The sequence below is a fragment of the Poeciliopsis prolifica genome, unplaced genomic scaffold (assembly GCF_027474105.1).
Source record: "Poeciliopsis prolifica strain line A6 unplaced genomic scaffold, Auburn_PproV2 SCAFFOLD010, whole genome shotgun sequence".
Lineage (NCBI taxonomy): Eukaryota > Metazoa > Chordata > Actinopteri > Cyprinodontiformes > Poeciliidae > Poeciliopsis > Poeciliopsis prolifica.
The window spans coordinates 11,599,869-11,623,946 of record NW_026562385.1 but is presented as its reverse complement, the minus strand read 5'-3'; the positions used below and the strand labels follow the sequence as shown (position 1 = coordinate 11,623,946).

At 39.7% G+C, this 24,078-nt stretch overlaps 1 protein-coding gene across 4 annotated transcripts in view; it reads right to left on the bottom strand.

Annotated features, from left to right (window-relative positions):
• Nucleotides 1-24,078, bottom strand: part of plppr2a (phospholipid phosphatase related 2a) — a 37,227-nt gene that overhangs the window by 6,430 nt on the left and 6,719 nt on the right. For 2 of the 4 annotated variants that reach the window (XM_055035790.1, XM_055035788.1), the window contains exons 3-4: nt 15,249-15,437; nt 1,071-1,191 (exon numbers count right to left, since the gene is read on the bottom strand). In XM_055035790.1, coding sequence (XP_054891765.1) covers nt 1,071-1,191; nt 15,249-15,437 — 310 coding nt within the window. Of the gene's footprint in view, nt 1-1,070; nt 1,192-15,248; nt 15,718-24,078 lie in introns of those variants that run through there. The other 2 variants (XM_055035791.1, XM_055035789.1) reach the window with 1 other exon arrangement.

Below are 24,078 nucleotides of genomic sequence, written 5' to 3'. Positions count from 1 at the left end.
TGTCTTTCATGATGGCCTGACTTGCTTCTTGATGTTTTTCATTCATCCTGTCTCATTGAGGCTCATCCTCAAGCCTCAATGAGACACAGTACAGCTTTCACAAGAAGACAAGCTCACTGTAAGACTGATTCCTGTATTGCCAGCATTTTTTAAAAAAAATGCTGTTTATGCAGTGCAAATGTGAGGACATTTCAGGGACTCTGTGGCACGTTCATGGATTAAGAGTATGGGAGTCACAGTGTCCTGCTGCATCAAGACACGGTACATTACCTTTACTGTGACACCATTCTCTTGTTTATTATTTTTTAATTCATAAAGGATAAACTGCCATAAAATTAAAATGTTCGATGCATGCTTTGCATGTGGTGAAATCACTTTTAGAAGGCCTTTTCAGAAAGTAGGCCTCGCTGTTAGTTTCACTTCCAGTTTCTAGCAGCCAGCATGCTGAGGTGAGAGAATCTTCTCCAGTGTAAGCAGCTTAGAGTGAGATTGAAGAATATTCGTGGGTCATCGATGCAATATCTGAGTTACAAAATACTATGTAAAAATAAATAAATAAAATCTTTGTGTCAGCTTCACAACAATCAAAAAATCTGAATTATTACCAAGCAATGACAATGTAGCTGTATGGAGTGCAGACTGCATTTCTTCAGCCACTGAAGAATCCACAGATGTCAGGAACATTGCCCATCTTTGGTGTATATAAGATGCTTTTCTTGTACAAAATCTTACAACAAGTGCTGTTTTCATATTAATAAATTAAAATATAATTTTTTAAATTCACATTCAAGGTGTATTACATTTAATAATGACTGAAGAAATGGCAATTACTTTGTAATTTTTAAGTTAGCAGAAGAACATCACTGGCAATGAAGAAGAAAGATTGTGACATTTACTGACAGATATTTAGATTCTTATTAACATCATAAATATGTTAAAACTTCATGGATGCCACTTACATAAAATATTTTACTAGGTTGCAACGGTTCAGCAAGGGCATTTTCAGGGTCCTTTGAGAAAAGCAGTACTCGCAGGTGCAATGTATTATGCTGTGTTTGCTGCATCCTCACCTAAGAAGCGTAAAATGCGCCTGAGCAGCGGGTTGAAGTAGCAGCAGTCTGCTGTGACTATGGTCTTTTCCTGGGTTCCCTCTGCCTTGGTGAAGAACGCACAAAGTTCCCCAACAAGGATCTGGGCAACACAAGGAGAAACAAAGAAAAGTATAATACTCATCACGTTGTTGTTTGTTGAGGCTGTGTTGGAGTTTGGCTCTTATCGTGGTCCAGTCATTTGGAAAGAAACATTAATGTCGGACAAGATGTGCAGTGTGTTTTGTTGCAAGTATAACATTTCTTCTTTAAATGAAATAAGGCTATTTTGGTCAAAACTTACCTCTTTAGTCCTCTTTCACTATAGCTTTTTTTTCTTCTTTCAACTGTTTAAAGGACAGTTTTGCTGTTTTCATAATTTCAATCTTCACTATTTTTACGTCAATGGAAACGCAACTTAAAGTTGCGGAAATTGGAATGACGAAAGTAGTTTTGCTCATTGGAAACAGACACGTTTTTTGATTACATTTTTTTTTTTTTGCACTAGCGTGACGTGTGTTTTTGTTTTATTTCACAAAGCTGCAACGGAAACACTTTTTCCGCATCACACGAGTCACGTGATCAACAACCAAATGTTACGACTGGCGGAAAAGACGAAGACGACGATGGGATAGGAGTTTGATGGCACGACTTGTTTTTTAATGACTTATCCACGTGTGATTTTAACTATGTTTCTTAACACTGCAGTTGCAAAATCGTGTTTCTTCGACATTAGCGGAATACTGACAAAGTTTTGCACACATTTGCAATGGAAATGTAGCTTGTGAGGCTCAGAAGCATGAGGGCCTACAGCCCTCATGCTTCTGAGCTTATACCAAAACCCGGGACTCGGTACAACAGAGATGCCTCACCTGTAAATTCACTCCGGCAATGCGCTCGCCCTGCCGTGAGTGTAGTGGCACCCACTTTATCAGTGATGGTGTTCCATCAGCCTCTATCTATCTATTTCCACACTTAACATTCTGCTCCATTTGTGCCTGACTCTGGCATTGAGTGAGCCACTAAAATTGCCTGGGTAGTGATTGTGGACGGAAATGAAGGAAGAAGAAGGACAATTAGAGCGAAATGAGGGGAACGGCCGTGTTTCCAATCAAAGTCCTGCACCTTTTCAGCTGTATCATCTGGGTCCAGCCAAGTTGAAAGTGTTAGCAGAAAGCAGGGACCTGGCCGAAGCACCGGTCCTGTGAAGTGCATGCCCAGCCCAGTGGTTTCTCCCATTAAAACAACAACGCCCCATTGGGTGCGCCATGGCAACACTCTTAAGCACTAACACAAGCATGAAATCAAAGCTGAGGGGGGGTTAAATCAGATATATTAGCGGAATCATCACACTGAGAGCATTTCTGAGGCAATTAAAAGACGGGATAGGTGGCGTTTCCATGGGGACGGCTGCTTTGCAGTATCTGAGCCTGAACAAAGCCCACAAAAACATCAAATAACACTGCGCCTTAACTCATGTACAAGTCACACTGAAGATTTAACCTGGATAATGTGAAGAAGCAGAAAGAAAGAGATCTTTATGGAAGTTCATCTGCATGACTAGAAAACATGTAGAGCCTCTTTAAATTAATCTTTAATTACAACTCTTTGTTGTTCCCTGCAACACATTTGGCCATTTTCACATGAATACTGTTCAAATCTGTCTATACAAAGATACATTATTTCAGGTAACATTGCCATCCTACACATTTGACGTGTATTCTTGACCCTCGGAATGTGACTCACCACCTCAGTATGCTAAACGCTACCACTCAAGCTCTTCAACTTTACTTTTAGGTAGTTGAGATAGAAAATGTTTGACCACTTGGGGTAAAGATTGAGGCTCGTCCATAATTAAGGAGCACAAAGAAATCAATTTGTTTAATCAAGAACAAACATCATTCTGAAGATCACAATTGATTTTCAAAAGAACATAAACATATTATTAATCTGCAGTTTAATGATTCAAAATACATTTATCTAATTTTATATTAAAAACTGATAGATAAATGACTGCTCTATGAACCCAAAGAGCATTTAAAGGTGCAAACTGCAGTAATTATAACCAGAAAGTTGCTATGGGAACAAGAAAGAAACACAATCCTGCAGCCGGTTAGACGACAATAGAGACAGAAAGTCTTTGACTCTTTTCATTTATTTAATGGAGTCGGAATCCTAACAATGAAAATGTTTCATCAAAGAACAGTGATGAGTGCGAATGCTTCCAAAAATCTGAAAAACAGGCTTTTCACCTCCTCAATTTCAAAACCTCCAACATTGTCTGTCATCTCATTCCTCCAGTTTATATTCCCTTTTGAAAGAATATATGGATTGAATGTTCTGGCGTTACAAAGTGTGTAGTAGTATTTGCCCTCCTCCTCACATTGCTAGTACAGCACAGTAACAATAAAAGTACAAGGCCAGCAATGTGGAAATACAAAAATCGACAATTGAGACTTTAGCATGACGGGTTTTATCTGCCCCTTTAATTTAAAGTAAAATCTGCCTTTCTCAAACTGTGGCTCCCGGACCACTCAAGGTCCGCCGGCGCCCCCTTGTGGTACTGCATGTAAAAAACGTTTTATTAGACGCATAGGTAGAGAGAACTGTTCGTTTTTAAAGACTTGGCTTGCTTGTAATGCTCAGCACGCACATCAACGGCTGTTATTTTTATTGAATTTAAAATGATTTGAATACAATAGATGAGAACATTTGATAGAAATATGTGAATCATTATTATATTTAACAGCGCAAAAACCGTCATTTTCCTGCCAACGCAACCCAAGTCTGATTCTAAATTACGTGTAGCCCTAAAATGTTATTAATGCACACAACACTTGTAGTAATGAACAGCTTGTTTTGTTTTATTTCCATGTGTTTATATGACATTATTGTAAAACCCAGAATCCACACTTTCGTAATTTTAAGACAACTCAAACCTGAGCAGACTTGTTTCTGGTTTTGTTGTGTCCAAAATATTTTCACTTCAGGTTGTGTATTTTAAGATGTTTTGTTTTTGCGAAGGGAATTTCAAGCTCGATGGTTGGTGAGTGTTTGTTAAATGAGTTAAATGATCCTCAACTTGAAACAAATAGCAAAACATTTTGTTATATAAATACATTTACAACTAGCTATGACTGTTAGCATGAAGTTAAATATCTTCTCATTCCTTACATGGTCATGATCCATATATGGAATGGGCTTCACAGAGCAGGCCTCACTTTGGCTCCGTCACTCAGCCCCTTCAGACTAGCCAGCAGCAATTAGCAAACACCTGGTTGAACTGCACACCTGATGAGCTAACTATACACAAGACTTCCCAGTGAAACATTGGTAAAAATATTGTTAAAGGATTAATAGAGGACCCATGTTGTGATGACTTCCTGAGTTTCAGAAACAGCAGGAGTTTCTTAAAGAGAAAGGAGCTCAATTTCAAGGCATTAAATTACGAAGTTAAATTTCTTTTAAGTCACATTGACATATACAGTATTTTCATAACAACTGAAGGTAACGCAGTTACTGGATTATGATATGAAATGCCTGGAAAAGATATAATACTGTCTCTTTCAACATAACAGCTCCCACATACTTAGCATTGTGTATATTTTTTTATATATTTCTTGGTAGTTAAGAACTTTGAGAAATAAAAATGAACAAAATCAACTCACAAATCCAAAAAAAAACATTTATTTTACTAAACAGTTTATATCACAATATTTCCATCTGTATTCGATTCAAGTTTTTAAAAATAAACCTGAATTAACAAATCTTCCATCCCTAGTTTTTACCATATTCTGGATGAAACTAAATTACACTTTTAGTAAAACTTTATAACGAATGAAAGAATTTAATTCCTTTTTTAAGGTTTTATATTTTCTGAAGTACAGCTCGCTCGCTAAAGAGAAAGGCAGACTGATTCAGAACTGGAGGAGGATGAATAATTCATGCATCTGTTGCATTCATTTAATTCATGTGTTTTATTTGAGGAAGCAGATAGAAATTATCTCTCAGCTGCTGTTAGATTCTCTCTGCCGACCTCCCAGTCCCCTTTCACTTACGACGTGTAGAGACAAAAGATCCATAATTCATAAAAAAACAAACACCTGAGCCCTAAACAATGAGTTAGATGTGTCAAATGTGATGACTTACACCATGTGAGGACTACAAGATTGGGAATGGTGTAAATTAGGACATATCAAAGCACATAGAAATGGAATAATTGAGAAGAGTAAAGATTTACTCATCATGCATGTAAGAATAGCATCAATACGATAGAACCCAATTATAGCTATAGAGAGCTTTGCGTACGAGTAACTGGGTCGCTGTTTGTGTCTCAATATTACAAAAATTTCTGCAAATCCACACATAATGGACCTATAACAGAAGATGCTACTTTGTCAATGTTTTTAAGGTTGTTTTAGAAACCCGATGGCAGCTTCCTCACCGTGTCAATATTGAGTTCCCCCCCCAGAGTTTGGGATGCTGTGTGTCATAGATAGCAGGAAATACGGCATTAAAGCTGTAAAGATCAGATCAGTCAGAGCCCCAGTGCTGCACAGCAAAGGCTGCTTCTGTGTTTCTGTGTCCCCCTCGCCCCACCAATGTTCAACTCACATGACATAAACATCTGTGACTAAATCAGATAGATATGGACCAAAGATTTAGATGAGTTCTGATAACTGTTTTTGTGGATATCGATACCAATTTCAATCAATTGGAATACGTTGAATTTTGCCTTCTATAACCAGATTAAAAAATTATTTACCACTTCCAATGTCTTGTCCTCTTTACCACAAGTTCATTTATGTGATCTGATACTTTTTTATTTATTTTCTTTTACATTTAGCTTTTTTATTAATCCACTAGAGAGCCGAAATATCCGAATGTCTAAATGGGAATAATTGGCTGCTTGTTACAATAGAAGCCACAAACCTGCTTAATTAAAAGTTTTTAAAGCTTTTTGAAATTGTAAACAAAGCTATATGTAAAAGTTAAAATAAAACAAAGATATGGTGACTAAATATTGTCTAATTTCTGTATGTATTGTTTCCAGGCTTCTCAGCTCATTCAGCTTATCCCTCTGTATATGGAAATAAATGCAAGCTAAACACTGGGTCAATCGCATTACTTTAACAAATAGTTTTGTACTCTTAGATTGAAAGTTTTTACATGATCTGTCGATGTCAAACACCGTCAGGAAGTTTTTCAGTCTCAAATTTGTCCCAAACCTAATCTAGCCTGGCTATTGGCTTTCTTTGAAATTTTGCCTGTTTCTCATTTCCCTTCACTGCTTCATCTGGGATTTCCCCCATTGAGATGGATTTTCCAGTAGAATTTCAACCGGACCGATCAGTGAAAAAATGGAGACGAACAATGGCGCTGATTTTCTGCGCTGTTTTAGAATTGTAGAATTTCAGCGCTGTACGGAGCAAATTGTTGAACTCTGGGTTTTACCAGGCTAGTCGTTGCTAGGGCTTGTCCTGGTAGTCTCATTTGATTTCCAAGTTCATATCTAGAGTCCTAAAAACAAAAAGATCACCAAAAAGACACACTTCTGTGTGTTTCAACTTCGAAAACTACAAAATAGTTTCAGCTACAATGGGTTTGACTGCTGAGGTTATGTATTATCCATGTGTTTCCTCTCATTTAATTCTGGTTAGCATTTAACAGCCACTTCAGATACTTTGGGGGGAATGCTTACGGGTTCTTGAAGACCTGCAGGCAGTGAGGCTCACGCAGCCATTTTGGGAGCGAGGCTGTTGTTTGTCTTTGATAATTTCCAAGTATTTGTATAAATAAAACAGGATACAGTTATGATGTAAGCGCTGCTTTCAGCTTCAAGGTTTTACGGATGAACAACAACAACACATGACATCGTACCCTGAGTCATTATTTATTGAACTAGAGCTGAGCTGCAGACCGAGTGGACCCAGAGCCTTTAGGCCGATTGCAGAGAAGTCATCAGTTTGATCACGGTTTGCCCACCAACACCAGCAACAGACACTGGACACTTTAACCAGTGATCCCGATAATTTCTCCAATGAGCTTCATCTGATTACTTCTGGCAGTTTTGGGGGAGATCATGCAACCAGAAAGGAAAACAAACAAACAAACAAACCAAAATAACTTTTTTTAAAAAGGTCGAGACGGGAGCTGCTGCTACCTTTAGCAGCAAAACAACTCGGTGACATATTTAGAACGGTTAATCTAATTAAACTAATCTGCGCCGCTGTCTTTAGAGCCATTTCGACGAAGCGCGATGCTGCAAGCTTTAGGACTTAATGCTTCTGACAAGATGGGGGAACTTATTCATGTGTAAAGTACACAGAGATGCCTCCCTGTCACTAACGTTCCATTTTCTTTCATCATCTACAGCGACCTCGGCCTCGGCGATGCAGGATATGAGTAAAAATAGGGGGCTAACGCACTGGTCTGAAAACATCATCACTCCTTTGGACCCATTTGGACCTTTCACCAAGACAGTTACCGCGTGGAAACGAACGCTAGCAAGAGACCGCTAGCTAAGCAGAGCAGATACAGACAGAGGAGGTTCTGTTGGGTCATAAAGGAATAACAAAATGAATCAAAATAGTAACAGAAGGACCTTATTGTGTCCAAACTTAACCGAAACAATTAATTCCTTTTGTATCTAAACTAAAAACCCGCCTATTTGGAGCTTCTTTTGGACCATAATGTATGGAATATTGACCAACGTATTTGATGTGAATTGATTTTCACGATTGTATTTGACAAATGCAATTACTGTTACTGGTTTTTCACAATTGTTGACTATATAATGTGTTTTAGATTTGACTGGGTGTTGTTGTGAGAACATGTCAGTGGATGAGGCGCCGTCTCTCCCTCTTCTACATTGTAGAAGAAAAAGGAGATGCTGGAAACTTGGCAGAAGAAACATTATCTACTATCTTGATTATCGTTATGAGCAGTTTTATGGGAGCAGTTTCCATTTAACAGTTCCAGAAACAGAGCAGGCAGTAAAAACTTCTAGATTTTATGGATGTCACCTGCAAAGATAGAACAGATAGAGGCTCTTCAATGTACAGCGGGGATGCGGGAATCATGATTTCATATTTCTTTTGCAAAGCTAATTTTGCACAAGAAAAATTCCCGTGAAGTTATCCTCCTTTCTATTGTCTGACTGTTGAAAAAGATTGACACAGAAGGCTGTGCAAACGGCTCCTCTAATCACGTGATTTCAAGGCTGCTGGTGTTAGTTCGACTCTTCTCCTAAAAAGCTAACCTGGTCAGCCTGGGGCAGCAACACAAAGACCTACAGTGGGAGTTCTATGTTCAGGAAACAAGAGTAAGTAGTGGTAGGAAAACATTATAACACAACGTGCAGAGAAATAAAGTACTACATGAAACTATTCTTTTAACAGTTGAAAACCAAAATTGAAGATGTATCTTATTCAACTGAAAATTTACAAAAGTCAAGTAAATTAGCTCGTTAGAATGTATGTGGAAAAGTTGATTAAGGAAAACATAAGAGAGTTAGACATTAGCGAAAGTGCAAAACAAAGGATTAGCTCTGCTATTAGCGCATTAGCAAAAGTGTTCCTACCACAGAGCATGCCCTTCAGTCCCATAAAGAACAATGAATACGGGACATTTTCACCAATATGCAACTGATAGTGTGGGCAGAATGTGAAAAGGTGACGTGTCCCGGAAAAAATAAATAAATAAAAACTAATGCATGTCTCTCTGAATGGAAGACACGAACAAATACAGCATGCAGTTATGTGTGTGAATGATCCAATGTCACACGAACTGAAGAAGTGCAAGTAAAACAGTTCAAGATGTCACACAGAACTGTTCTATGTGAAAAATACAATAATAAAAAAAAGGGACATCTTAGATCTGTTTCTCATCTTCATTTTTTAAAATATATTTTTAAAGTATAGAAATCAAAGGACTGAGGCATCCCTAATCTGCGGCAGCCATTTTGATTGTTGCCAACCTGGTTGGTGGAAAACCTCAATCTTTTCCTATTGAAATTTGAACTTCAAAATTAAAAGGTAAGTTATTACCTTTTACACTTTGAATAGTTTCAGTTCAAACAAGCCAGCACAAATGGATAAAAATTGTCTTTATTGTTTTATTTTGTGAGAAAGACAGAACAAAATTACCAACTTCCTTTGCGCCTTTAAAAATGTCTTAACAATAAAAAGAACCATAAAAAGGAGTAAAACTCTTTGTCCGGTGGGCTGAAGAGATACTGCGAACAATTTTTATTATTATTAGTATGGAAGCTGCTGCCACTGACATTCAACGATTCTCTTTATATGCTTCCAGAACAGAAGACGACTTGAGGCTCAACAAACCTGCAAACAAGACAATGTCCTCGTGCGTTTCAGTAGTAGCATGGCGGCAGGCTCTGTGTAATGAAGCTTTAAAACATGACTGATGGTTTTAATTAAATGTTTGGAGCCCGAGTGCAACCGTCTGACCCGAGTCAGGCCCGGAGGACTCTGCAAACTCATGTTTGGGGAATATTTTTGTTTATGTCTAATTAATTCCTGAAAAAGCAATTATTAATTCTCCCTTAATATTGTTTGCTCTTTCTTAAAGTCACTGCAATTCATATGCAGAGGATTATAAAACTGCCCCAACACAATGGTGCGTTTGCAGTTGTCTCGTTGCTTGGCAACAAATAGACCCAAACCTCTTACCCTAAGCTCATATAAAAGGTCAAGGCTCTGTATTATCTTTTGTTTTTCTGCAGCCACTTTAGCCCCAAACACAGGGCAGAGCAGAGATAGGACTCATCCGGAATCAGCAGCAAATGGCCGAGCAGATTGCTCCTTTGCCGGGAGTTACGCCTCCCATGTACTTTGCTGCTGTTGCCCACCCCGGTCCCTGTCAGCACAGGTTATAGCAGACAAACCACTGCATCCAGTGTGCTCTGACCCACTTCAACATCCCAAGTAATTTAGCCTCTGTTAAGAATTTCCTCACGTCGGGTTATTGGCTGTTGTCCAGAGCTACAAAGTTAAATTGTAGCTTTATTAGTGCTGTTAAACACTCAAGCAGGCGCGGCACGTTTTTAAAACAACGTGGTGCCATGTAAATTTATTTGGCAAGGAGTACAAAGTAATAGAAACTCTAGAGAAAAAAAGATCACGCTAACTGTGTTTTCCTATATTTACCGCACTAAACTCATTTTCTGTTTCTTTCAAGATTCCTGGAATGACTTTTCTTAAAGCTTTAAAGATACTGAGTGAAATCTCAGATTTTTTCTTCTTCACAAAATCAAGTTTTCATATTAGGGATGGGCATTTATTGTATCGTTTATCATGTATCGAGATAAATGTCTTGCCAGGATAAGAATTATGATTTATCATCGTCACTGTACACATTATGAGGATTGTTAGTTTTACAGTTTTCTCCACTTCTTGTTTAATAGCTGCCAAATATCGATACATTTTACATACTGTGTGCAGCTTCGAGATACAAATCTAACTTCTTTAAGCGGCTGGTGTCGAGACAAAGCGTATAACAAATATGAATGTTTTTTAAGAGCAGTGTTTGTGCAGCAATGATTGGTGGGACAAACATACAGTAGCGTAAAAAAGAAGCAATGAATAGTTAGTATCACTTTTGTGATTATAGCAATAGTTTCACGACATTGTGAAAAAACGTTAAGTCCATGCCTCCCTTATTTCATGTACATTTATAAAATAAAAGTTAAGTCATAAATATTTGAACTAGACCTGCTTTATTTATTTATTACTTTTCTATTTCACTGTCTCTACAACTAATAAGATATAGGCATTAAAAATACATTGCTAAGACTGGAAATTAAAAATGCATGACTGGGGTTTGTCATCACGTCTCAGTTTTTTAGTTTGTAGGAGGTGGATAAAAAAACAGGTTTTTTTACACCGTTAAAATACTCTGGAATAAACTGGGCTTCTACAGTAAACTAATGCAAGTAATGCAGTTGTGTTCTTTGCTTTGAAAAGTATAATATTGACAGCAGAGGGTTGCTGACTGTGTTATGTGTCGTCATTAGATTTTATAATGTTGAAAGCTATTTTGCCCATTTCATTCACAACTTGTCTGTGAGTTTTTTCACACATAATTAAGTGGAGTTCCTCTGATTATCAACAAGTCGCATCAAAACATAGACGCAACGTTAGCTTATGTAGTGCTAGCGAACGGCTTCATACGGTAACGTAGAGAACAGAACATCTGTGCCATTTTTAGCTGACAGTATTTGAAACTGATCAAACCTGCAGAAATTCCAGTTCGGGATAAATATTTTTGTTGTGGAAAAAAACAAACAGATGCGACTTTTTATTTGTTTTATTAATTATTAAATTTTTATTAAATGCAGCTTTAAAATGCCCCTCCATTTAAAAGCTACCAAGCGTTCAAGCACATATATTTCATGAACTAAAATGACTTAGGTCATCATCGGAGACGTACAGCTCTGATCAAGACATTTCAAGATTTGTCACTTCCTTTTTTGACAGCTTGTAAACTCTCCTTTTATTTTATCCATGATCATAAAGACTATGCCAAACATCAGCTGTTCCTCAGGAGGAAACTCTGATGTACGTTGCTTACAAGCATCAGCAGTGTTTGTTTTTTGATGCAGCTCGAAGATATTGTTTCCGTTGCGATAAGTCCGTATCTCGGTTATGTGTAATTCGGTTATCTGTCTGCTTTGTGTTGAGGCTGCTTCTGTTTGCAGCGCTTTGTGTTGCAGCACACGGGGGATGTCAGCGGTTCGGTTCAGGGTCTGTGCTTAGTCAGGTGATGGGGATCGCTGCCGACCGTCTCACAAGGGGCTTTTGCTGCTGAACTTGCAGAAACACACACAAGACAAACAGATACAGCTTTCAACTCTTCCACTTTTTACCTATTTATAGAGTCAAGAACCACAATGGCAACATGAAGTGCAAGAAAAACCACAAAGTAAATGTAAAAGTCTGCACTTTCATTCAGACATCTTTCTTCTGATAGCCTGAATTAAAATTCAAATACGTCTCGTTACACTGAAATTGTTTTTGTTGTCTGTAATTTCATCGCTCTGTTCTCTGAAGGCCTCCGATGTTCAAGTAGAAGTGAAGAAATGGAAGAATATGAGACAGGCAAAACACTTGGCCACCTAAAAAGAGAATCGGATGTGGCTTTTTAGAGCATCGTCCACAGTGGTTCTCAATGACTTTGGTTAAAAATGCTAAAGAATTAGTTTTAATATGTAAAGGTAATTTTAAAAATGCTAGATGTTTTCATGTGATCTACACACAAGGAATAAGAATAGTGTACAGAATATCCTTTTTAAAAAGTTTTTTTTTGTCTTGGTTGTGCTTTCTAAAAATAATTAATTTCCATTAAAAATTCTATGTTTCATTGAAAAATTGTTTCTTCTTTCTGCACAAAAAAGTTTGAGAACTTTCTTTTTTTTCTTTGTTTTAATACAGAAGAGTAAACAAAGTGATTTTCTTTCATTTTAAAATCAAACCACTTCAATGAGCTAAGCTAACTGAGCTCTTTTTTTTTCAAGTAGCTTTTGTGAAATTCAGCCTTTTTGCCACATAGTTGGGGAAAAAAATAATCAAAGAAAAGGGAAGTAGGTCAGACTTGATGGAAATATGAATGGAGCGCCTGCTAAACGCAACAAGAGACTTAAGATTGGGCTGGACGCTCAAGTTCCAATAAAATAGCCCTTAATGTAGAGCAAGAACTCCAAAAAAAGTGTTTCAATCAAGGCATGTGCATACGATATTATGGTTCAGTCAAAGTCCAGACCTGAATTTGGTTAAGTATTTGTGGAAAGGCTTGAAAACTGGCGCTCTCTATCCAATCTGACTGAGTCAAAGTTATTTGGTAAAAAAGCAATGAGCAAAAATGTTGCTTCTGGGTGAGCAACTCCAGCAAAGGATGGCACCTTTGTTATTTTTGCATCTGTTTCTTCTGAGTCCGATTCTTCAAACAGCATCTGCTCGCTGTCACTATCGCTCTGTCTTCACTCACACTTCCGCGCTCGTTCTCTCTCCTTTTCTCTCATGTTAGCTCTTCCTCTAATGACCTGTCTGCCTCTTCTCATCACGTCTCTGTGCGGTCAGCGCTGTCTGTTGTTTTAGTTCCTTAATCTCCACACACACTCGTCCGCACACACTTGGATGACCTCCTCGCACCCCGCAGATCTGCTCTCGGTATCTTCTGAGCAGGAAGTAATTTGTTGCGTGAATCACAAGCCGAGGTTGGTGGAGTACCAAGAATTGTACTCAAGTAAGCGTGGCACTACTTCAATATGTTTTAAGTGGAGTATAAGTGAAACGTAGCCATCCAAGAAATTACTCAAGTACGAGTGAAAAAGCATGTGGCAAAAAGTACTCAAGTACCGAATAACAGTAAATGTCATCTAATATTTAAAAATGACATGATTAAAATCAAAAGCTATTTCAATCAAAATGACACAGTGATATTCCTTACACCATGAGATGGTGTATTGTCAAGCATGAAGAAGATTTTGCTATCGAAGGTATGGCTCTTCTTTTTGAACCATAAGAAAGTGATCAGTCAGAAAGCCCATATACTTTGCTGAGATCATTTTCACACCTTCAGGTACTCTGAAGGGCTCGACCAGCTCTATCTCTCTCCCCATGATTTGGGCCCAAAGCATGACTCCACCACCTCCTTGCTGACACAGTCACAGCTGTGTTGGGACGTGGTGGCCATCCACCACCAATCCACTACTGCGTCCATCCGGACCATCTAGGGTCGCACAGCAGTCATCAGTGAAAGAGTCTGTTTGAAAATGAATCTTTATGTACGGCTGGACCCACTGCCACTGTTTCTGCTTGTGAGCTCTGGTTAAGAGCCCAATAGTAGGTTGGTGCACTGCAAGCCGCTGAATGATCCTCCACCTTGAGGTTCCAGAGGCGCCAACAGCTTCAAATAACCGTTTGCTGCTTTGTAAAGGCATTTTAAAGAGATGCTCTTTTAATCCCATGAATTTGTCTAACAGAAACCTTCCTCATTTATGCCTTTATCTGTACCAACCATCTTTGTTCTGAATCAGCCACAAATCTCTTCACAGTACGATATCGCTTCAGTTTTTATACCTTGTCATATGGCATTACGCTGTCTTTTTGTCAGCAGATTCTTTCTCTTTCCCATATTGCTAGAAACCTATGGCCTGCTTAATAATGTGAAACATCCTCCTTAAATAGATTTCCTTTAACTGAGCTCACCAGACAAACTAATCAATCAGCTCTAAAATTAATTATAGTGATTCAATGAGCCCTGAAACAAAAAAAACCCATCTATAAATTTAATAACACAACAAAAATGTAATCTTTGACATTTAAATCCAATTTGCATAATAATTTGGAACACGGTGTAGATATTTTTACTCAGTAAGACCTAACTATTGTAATTTAACATAATTTCTCAGACAAACAAACAAACAATAAAATGATAAATGCTGCCTTTTCCCAGTTTGTCTTGCTAACTCTTAAAATGCAATAGGATAAGAAATTTGCTTATTTGTTCCCACAACTGGAAACACTTTGGCTTAATAAGATCTCTTTCATTCAGTGTACCAGATTAATAAAGGTAGTACGGTAAGTAAAATACATTTTCAAATGTTGATTGGGAGATCATTACAATGTCTAAGCCATGACTATAGTACATCCATTTTGTTTGTTGTAAGAAACAAAACAAAAAAATAAAAACAACTAGAGCATCCTTTATATTAAGTGTAATATTAAAACATTTTCATAAAATTGTTTAAAAACAGGAAAAACAAAATGGTTGAACTATTCATGTTTTTTCTATGTCTGGGGGCTTAGTTAAAGACTAAAATGAACATAATTCATAACGTAGTTACAAAATCAGTCAAAAAATAAATGAATAAATAAAAATCCTAGACTTAAGAAACGTGAATAAGAGCTGCAGGTGTGTGTCTGTGGTGAATGTTGGGTGAAAACTTGCTTGCTCTTCATTGAGTGAAGTTACTCAGGGTACAGACATTTTATATTTTATTTAAATAGAAGTAGTGATACTTCGTAATAAAATACTAAGTAAAAGTAACTAGTTACTAACCCAACCCCAGCCCCATCACATTAATTGAACTTTAGCGCACTTTGCTCTTACTTTAGCATCCAAAACAAACGCAGCTCTTACCGTGACCGTGGGGACGGCCGTCACGAGCGAGTAGATGAGCACCGGCGGGATCTTGCTGGCGTCGTCCGGACCGGGGTAGGGCTTGGAGAAGCTCCTGTCGTAGCAGAAGAAGCCCTGGACGTGGACGGGGAAGGTGTCCGTGTACTCGAAGTAGTAAGCCAGCAGCACCGTCCCAGCCATGATGACCAGCTGGAAGTAGAACATTATCCCGGCGTTAGGACGTGGGGGGACGAGGGGAGAACCGAGTCCCTGCTCCCCTCAGTCACGGGGAGAAGATGCATAGGAGACCCGGAGCCGGCAGGAGGCAGAGCGAGAGGTTACGTCCGACTCAGGAAGCGGGGTGAGAATGAGGCTTTTCCGCTTCGTAGACCGACAAACATCAAAAGAAGCTCTGAAAGGAGCACGAGCGCGACAGCGAGGCAGAGATGGACGGAGGTGACGTGAGAGTGAGGAAGGCGGCTGGCGCTGACGGAACCCACTACTGTTGATCCGTGAGTGTATCTGTAGACGCAGCGCGCGCGCGCGAGGCACACAAATACGTGTGGCGCGACTCGCGCGTGCGTGTGCGGCGGCTGGTGAAGTGTGTTTTTCTGCAGACACGTGCTTCAAACCGTCAGCTGATGTCGCCTGCTAAAGTGCTCCCCCCCCCCCCCCCCAAAAAAAAAAAAAACACGCTTCCACCGGCGCGGCTGCGTTTCTGGGCACGTTTGTTGTAACGAGGTGTTAAAGGACGCAACACCCATAATGTGACACCTGCTCGCGACGACGCATGTAAAATAGAAACACGCAGAACTGGCCTGGTAAAAGCCAGATCCACTTTGCTTCTAGGCTATCAACAAACAAGTGAAGCTTGGACTCCATTGAAGTTTTACATTTGACGCCGTTTAATGTTTTCTAGTGGCCCGTATTTGAAAGGGGAGCGTTTTTGTGCACTTTACAGTACATGCAGTACTGCAAATTGCTGCAAAGTGCACAGTACTACATGTGCAGCTGCATGGTCTAAAACAAACACCATGCAGCTGGAAGAACGCCAGAACACATTTCATGCACATTATGAAAGATTTATGGAAAAATGATTCCATAACAAAACAGGCTATTAAAGACTACTTCCTGTCTTAGTTGCCTGGCATGCTTGATAAATGTTGCTAAAGCAAGTTTCTACATTTAAATGCCAGCGTATGTGTAAATCAGACAACTAGAATAAATAGGAGTCTTTGTCTGTTGCGTCTTCATAAACAGATTAGTTCATGATAATTGCACAAAGTGAAACTACTCAACCACACTATGGTCCCAAAATTCACCAAAACAAGATTCTACTTATCTGGTTGTAGCAGCATCATGCACTGCTTTTTTGTTTTGTTTTCATGAAAACAAAACAAACAAACAAAAAAATCAGCTTGTGAAAATGAAAGAGAATATGTGAAAGAGAAGGAGAAAAAAAATATTTGTCACCATCCAAACTCAGATATTTGTGTGATCAGCATTTTGGTTCTGATTTCATCAACTAAATAAAGTTGTTTTCTCATGCACGCCGTTCCCACAAAATACAGCAACATTTCTCAAGAGTAGCAATTTTAAATCAGAAACATATTTTCAGCAATGTTTTTAGCTCTGATTTGACTTCCTTAGTGAACGCTTTATCACTTTTTTTGACAGGAAAACAATAAATAAGATCAGATCTATGCTTATTTTCACTAACGTTCTAATAAGCATATGGATAAAGTGAACTTTCTCATTTGGCTGGTGGGCATATTTTATGATTTTAATGTGCATTTAGTTTTTCTATTTTTTTTTTATATACTCCTGGTTAGTTGTTGCTTTAACTTCATCTGTCTAACATAGTTACACATTACCTGCATGTATGGAAAAAATATCAGTGTTTATGTATTCACATGCACAGATGCTCTTTTATTACTTCTTTGCCTCGTTGTTATTTTTTGGTCTGTATATTATATATATGTATTTGCATCGAGCCCTGTCTCATTCTTGCCTCCCTTGAGAGAGATCTACTTTGAAGTCTCCTGTTGTCATGGTGAAGAAATGACTGAGGAGCTTCTGTGTTTTTAGCATCTCTGCAGCAGTCCGACAAAGTCTACCTCTAGGATGTTTAATAGGGTTGGCGTTCTCGCCGTACGCTCTCCAGGTACTGCATACGGTTTGCGCCTGTCATTCTGCAAACGCACACGTTCCTCCACCGCCTTCGAAGCTTTTTGCTCGGGAGAGACGAGGAGTTTCCGTCCCGTGACTCATAAAGCGTTCCCTCGTCTTGCCGTGTGACAGAGCGCCTCTCCTCCCCTGCACTCACCCAGCACATTGTGACGGCCCCTGACTCACTGTTGTGACTTGCTGGAACAAGAAAACACCCCGAATCCTCGCGACAGACGATGAAGAGTTGAGGAGTTGTTTGTGGTGGAGCTTTTACCTCGAGCTGCAGCCTTTTCTCTTGCAGTCGACCTCTAAAATTGTGGCTTTTTCTATTGTGATGCGACAAAAAGCCCAGTGGAGAATTTGCACATTTTTAAGTTTTCTTTTCGCATATTTTACAAACTTCAAAGAAATTTGATAAGATTTGATGCGATGAACAAAAAGGCAGTATATGTTTGAAAAGCTGAATCAAAATATTATTTTTTTTTAAACAAATTAAAATCTGGAAAGCAGCTATGTATTTGAAAACATCTCAAATTACTTTGAAACGATTCAGAGCATCCGTTCTCACAAGCTGTGTTTCCATTACTTGCGTACCAATTTTCCACTGCTGTCAAGAAAAGACAATTTTGCAAATGCGGCGCTTCCAGTGCATGAGAAACGAAACAAAAATTACACACGAAGTGAGTTTGTTCATGTGATAAGTCATTAAAAACATGCTGCTCCAAGATCCTCCAACTACTTCCTGCCATCTTCTTTGTGCCCAAACCTTTTGACGGAAGATGAGATTTTTTTTTCTTTCAAAATTGCTTAAATTTATTTTCAAAATGTCAAAATGGAAACAATTAAGCACTCCACAAATATGGAACAATGGCAAAAACATTGTTGAAAGAAAGCCTCTGTCGTATGACAGGAGAAAAGAGCTGAAAGCCGCAACCGTGCAAAAGGATGCAGGGAAAAATGTGAACAGCAACAGCGCCCTCTTTCTGCCGCTTGCTGTAAATCCCTTTAGAGTGTTTCGACATAAAACCTCCACTCCACTCTTAAACTTGAAAATGTCAGCCTGCGTCTGCTCTGGTTACATGTTTATTTCCCAGGGTGCTGCTACAACCTGGAAAGAGTGCTTTTGTGTTTTATGGACAGACGGTGCGGAGCAGCAGGACAGGAAACCTCAGGGGTCCTCCATCAGAAACCGGCTGTCCATTAAGGAGCCCGCCATCAGTGCATGCCACACTGCACCTGAGCTGCATGGCAGAACTGCAGAGGCAAGGAACGGAGCTGATGGGACAGGGCCGAAGGTTGGGAAAGCGGTAGAGTTAATGCTGAAGAGTAATTCAAAAAGAAATGTCGAAGGTTTCACGTACGTTCCATCAACAGCCATTTGTGTTCTTCCATGACACATGCGACGCTCTACCTGACGTGACGGAAGGCCCTGAGCAGAACACAATAAATAACTGAGCTGACGTTTTGAGCTTCTCCTGCATGCTGCAGATGAAAACACAGCAGATGTTGGGAGAGCTTGATTTTCTATGGTTTGGTGGAAGGTCGGGTCCATTTCCCTCACCAGGTTTAAAGTCACAAACACCCACCATCACCACCCACGCAGAAAAACTCCCACACACGTCTTTGGCTGCTTGGATTCATTACGAAATAAATGAAACCAAGTGTGTTGTGACAGAACCTGTGATTTTTTTATTTTATTTTTTATTTTAAATCTTTAAACATCAAAGTTGCTCTGTTTTCTTTTTCTTTTCTTTTTTTTTTTTTTTTTTTTTTTTTTAAAGTTATCAGTCAGACTATGTATTTTTCCATATATATATATATATATATATATATATATATATATATATATATATATATATATATATATATATATATATATATATATATATATATATATATATATATATATATATATATAATAATACTTAAAAGAAATTTGACTTTGTAGCTCAAGGCCTTGAAATTGAGCCTCTGTCTCTTTAAGACTCCTGCTCTTTCTGAAATTCTGCCGTCAGGAAGTCATCACCACGTGGCTCCTCTATTAACCCTTTAGCAACATTTTTACCAGCGTTGCCCTGAGAAGTTGCTGCTGCAATGAGCTCATCAGATACTAGACTGTTTCGCTAATTGCTTCTGGCGGAGCTGGTGGAATTGGGTGTGGGAGAGGGGAGCTCAAAAGCTTGGAAAGTGCAGTTCAGAGGAGGAGCATCGTCCCCAAAGGCGGAGCTAGGACCACCAGGGCGTTTTGCAGAGTTGAATGGTTGCCGTGGAAATTGAAAGGCTTCTCAAACATGCATGAAAGAATCAAAGCAACATTCTAGGTGAGTTTTTGATGACAGAATAACATCATGTAATGATGTCAAGCTCAAAGAAATCAATTTTGACATAATGCTGCCCCTTTAAGATTTGACGTTGATGGCAATATAGTATTTAACTTAATGAGAGTGATGTGGTTTTAATGCATAAATACATAGTTGCTACAGTTCATAATCAATGGATGTTGAGGTTTCCAGCAGTACAATATTTAAAATGAAACTGGTTTGGAAAAAGGTTGCATTTCAATAAAAATGTGGAAAAGGTGAAACAAAGCACCTGCAGAAAGCAGAGTGGAAACTTTTCTGTTGAATTTCTTATGAGAAGGGACCGGAGGAAAAGGTTGTGCTAAAAAAGACAAAGTCAACGTTGCTTGCTGCTCTGCTACTCGTCTCATTGCAGGGAAGGATGGGTTTACAATCGTTGTGTAGAGAGCAAGAGCAAAAAAAAACAAAACAAAAAAAACCAGATGGCATCAGATTCTCAGCGTTCTGCAAGCTTTAACCCGGGTCAGGCACGCATCTGCAGAGCTCACATGCCTGTGGGGAGAGTCTGTGTGTGCACATCACACAGATCAGACTGCAGCGCCGCAGCAGCAGCCATTACTGGCTCACTACCTGGCCCCGAGCGCCAGACCCGGTCTGCCGGTCTGCAGTCCGTGACGCTTCTCCCCTCCTCGTCAATAAATAATGTCACAGAGAGGCTGGCAGAGCAGCAGCTGAGACACGGTGACTGTGCTGCTGCTGAGTTATGTTTGACTGAACACTTAATATGATGAATCAGGCGGGTTTACAGGAGAGAATGTGTTACTTTCCTTTGGGTTCTGGTAAATAATAGTAATAATAGTAATGCACTCTTTTTACTTTTAAAGCTGCAGAATGTAACGTTTATAAAGAAAAAAGTATATAGTTTTTATGCATTTATTGAAGCTGTCACTATGATGTGACAGCTTTGCATGAGACGGATCATTTGAAAAAATATGAACTCCTCTGCCGTCTCCCAGTACTAACCAGAAACAACCAATCAGAGTCAGGCGGAGGGTCTTAGTGCTGTCAATCAGAATGGTGTTAGTGCCGCTCACTGGTGCCCCTTCTTCTCTGCTACAATAGAGCTTCTTGTCATAAAGGCTAAGGCTAGTTAGCAGATAAACGGTTTTTGTAACGGTAATCCTTCATTAGCACATTTAGCAGCAGGTACAAGAGAATGATAGACAACACTAATACCCTCCTCGCTCTGATTGGTTGCTTTTGGTCGCAGCAGTACATTTCCTCAAGCAGCAGCTTAGAAGGTGGAAGAGATCGATCTTTTCCTATTGATCTATTTCATATCGAAATGCAAAAGGAGTCTAAACACACAGCTGGTGGCGGCGTAGTCCAAAAGCAATGCAGCTGTAATTGCAGCCACAAGTGGCTTCACACGGTGTTGGATCAAAAAGAAAAACAAACACGTCGCACTTACCTGATTCTCATTGGTAAAAATAAATAAATAAATAGTAGAAACCATTCCTTTTCCTCTCACTTCAAATCATCCGATACTTGAAATTTGCATGATAAATATGCATACATGCAGACTGAATGCTCAATTTGCAAAAAAGTAAAAAAAATACAGCTGTGATTCATAGTGCAGTGGCGTTTCAGTCATGTTACAACAGCGCCACTCAGTGGATGTTCACAGTATTCTTTTCTACATTAAGTTAGACAAAGTATCAGGGTTAAGGGAAATCCATCCAATCTTTACAAATGAATGTAAATGCCTGTGAACTGGCGGTAAATTACGGGAGGAAGGAAACAAAAGCGGCGTCTTATGACGACTTGTTCACTATTAAAACAAGCGTTTCTGCACTAAAAAATGTCAGAAGACATACAGCCTCTAAATTTATTGAAATGGGGGAGGAAAAATTGTCCATGGGTGGTTTCAACGCGAAAGGAAATGTTTTCACCCACACCAATCCAGCAGAGGGTGCTGCAAAAATCTGCAATCAGAGAGCATTTATGTCTGTATGGAATCAAAAAATCTATTAATTTACTAGAACTTGCCAATAAACAGTTTCTGAATTTGAATCATTCTGAAAATGTCTCCAGGATCCCTCCTTTTTGACTTTGTGCTATTCTGCGCTAATGTTTCTGTTTATCGGCCCACGCAATCTTGACCTTCATCTTGAAGTGCTTTAAACAAAAAATACTTTTTTATTGTAGAAAAAAGCCAAAGTCATAGTAAGCTGACTGTAGTGCCAGGGAACATGATCCAAACCAGTCCATGCTTCAAGAGAAGTTTGATACAGAGCATTGCTTTAGGCTTTGAATGACGCGATAAAATGCTAAAGTCCCAGATTAAGCATTTAGTGCTCTCGGGGAGGGAGTCCCACTGAGAAATTTGTAACGACACAGCAAAACGGGGAGGACAGAGCGGACCACGGGAGCAAGACGGCTGAGCAGGTTGAACTGACAAGAAAAGGTTGTGACTTGTGATTAGGGCAGAGAGGATGAAAGGAGTCAGAAGATGGAGAGTCTCGCTGATTGGTTGCCATGGTAACTGCTGATGAGGAGCGCAGGGCTGAATAAAAGAGCCGGCATCCTTCGCGGTTGTTATGGATCCCTGTCACCTCGCCGACAGCACCGAGCGACGTGTTTAATCGACAGAGTCGCACCTCTGCCCTCCGCGGGCCGGTCATCAATCAGCTCGGCTCCTCGCTAACGCATTCAGCAGCTCGTCTGTTTCACTTTGCACACGTCTTTGTATCAGGCGACGACAATCTGAGCAAACGGAACGAGCGGTTCTAAACAACGGTTTAATTTATCGAAGGGGGTGTGAGGCGAGGAAACCAGTTGAAACCAACCGGACTCCGACTGAAAATGCCGCCCCCCTTGTTCAATCATGAACGGCCGTAGACCGTATTTTTAGTTCAGTTCCTCTGGCCACGCCCGGGCCTGATCGACTCCGGATCTGCCGAATGAACACGGAGTAGGCCAAACGATCTGAGAAGCAAAACATCATGCCAAAATGTGAAGGAATTTGGAACTATAGGAAACTAAAGCCTCTTCTCCACATCCCCCGCCTTTCCGGACTCTTCCTCAAGCAGATCCTGCGCGGTTTCTCCCTGTTTTTCGGAACAACCTGAGGAGTGGCGTAAGCCGGACCTCACCAGGCGTTGCACAAAACAACTTGATTTGCAGGAAACTGCATTTGTTGATGGACCTGCAGAATCATCCTCGAGCAGCAGCATCTTACCTGATCTGCCACGAGACCAATGTTTGTGGCCAGATGGCGAGGTATGACTTCATAAATCTACGGTACAAAACTTTTCATCAACTGTGGTGTAAGACCACCTACAGTGTCCACTGGACGGGACAAACTGCAATGTACTAATATACAGACAGATTTTGGAGAAACTGGTCGCCCAAAGGTAAACATACCAAATGACTTCATTGGAGTGTTGACGTTGAAGAAAATCTCATACCTTCTCGTCTTCTCCTTTTTGCTCATAGGCCACAGAGACCTGTTGCCATAGCAACTGACTGGCAACAGCTCCACCCATGTGTCAGGATTCATCAGCAAAGAAGAAAACACAAAGATTCAGTCTGTGGCATTTTTATGTTTTCCGTTTTAACGTTTATTTTATGATTATTAACTGAACCAAAACACATTGAATTCTGCAGCACATCTACATGGAATAGTTGTCAAAGTCAAGCTAGCATAAGTGACCTACGTTCCCCTCTGTCGCCAATTCTTTTATTAACTAAAACGTCTTTCTGACCTCATCTAACTGTCGTTGTGTTGACAATTTGACTTCATCCCGTTTGTCCCTTTACATATTGCGCGTACATTTAAGATTTAGTGCAATACATCGACAACTCACTAAACCAAAGGGTAATCATGGTCAGTGAAGAATTCTTTGCCCTCCAGCTTCCTGCTGAAAGGCATGAACTTGCACGCGTGACAACACGTTGCAACATGTCTATGCATGGCAAGCTGTAGTGTGAGGTGGTTTACTCATGCAGCGACATCTGTTCAAAGAAACGTCAGTGTTTGCAGTAAAAGACAGAGAGAAAGTCAGGTTTCTATCCAAACCCCAAATGTTGGTGGGAGTGGGTGGGTCACTGAAATCCTCAGTAACCATCAAACTTCCCTTTCTCTCCTACCCAATTAAACGTCAGATGTCCTCATTTCAGAGTCTGGCCAAACTCTTCGCAACCTGCTGCAGATAAGCGCACAATTTATTTTTTAATACTTTATCTTGTGAAGCGTTTCAGATGTGGGGCTCAGAAAATCCTCTCTTAGAAAAGAAGAAGATTCTTCAGATGGAATCTGACATCCAATCAGCAGCGGCGAAGCTCTGGGACGTGAGTCATGAGGCGGCGTACCAATCCCC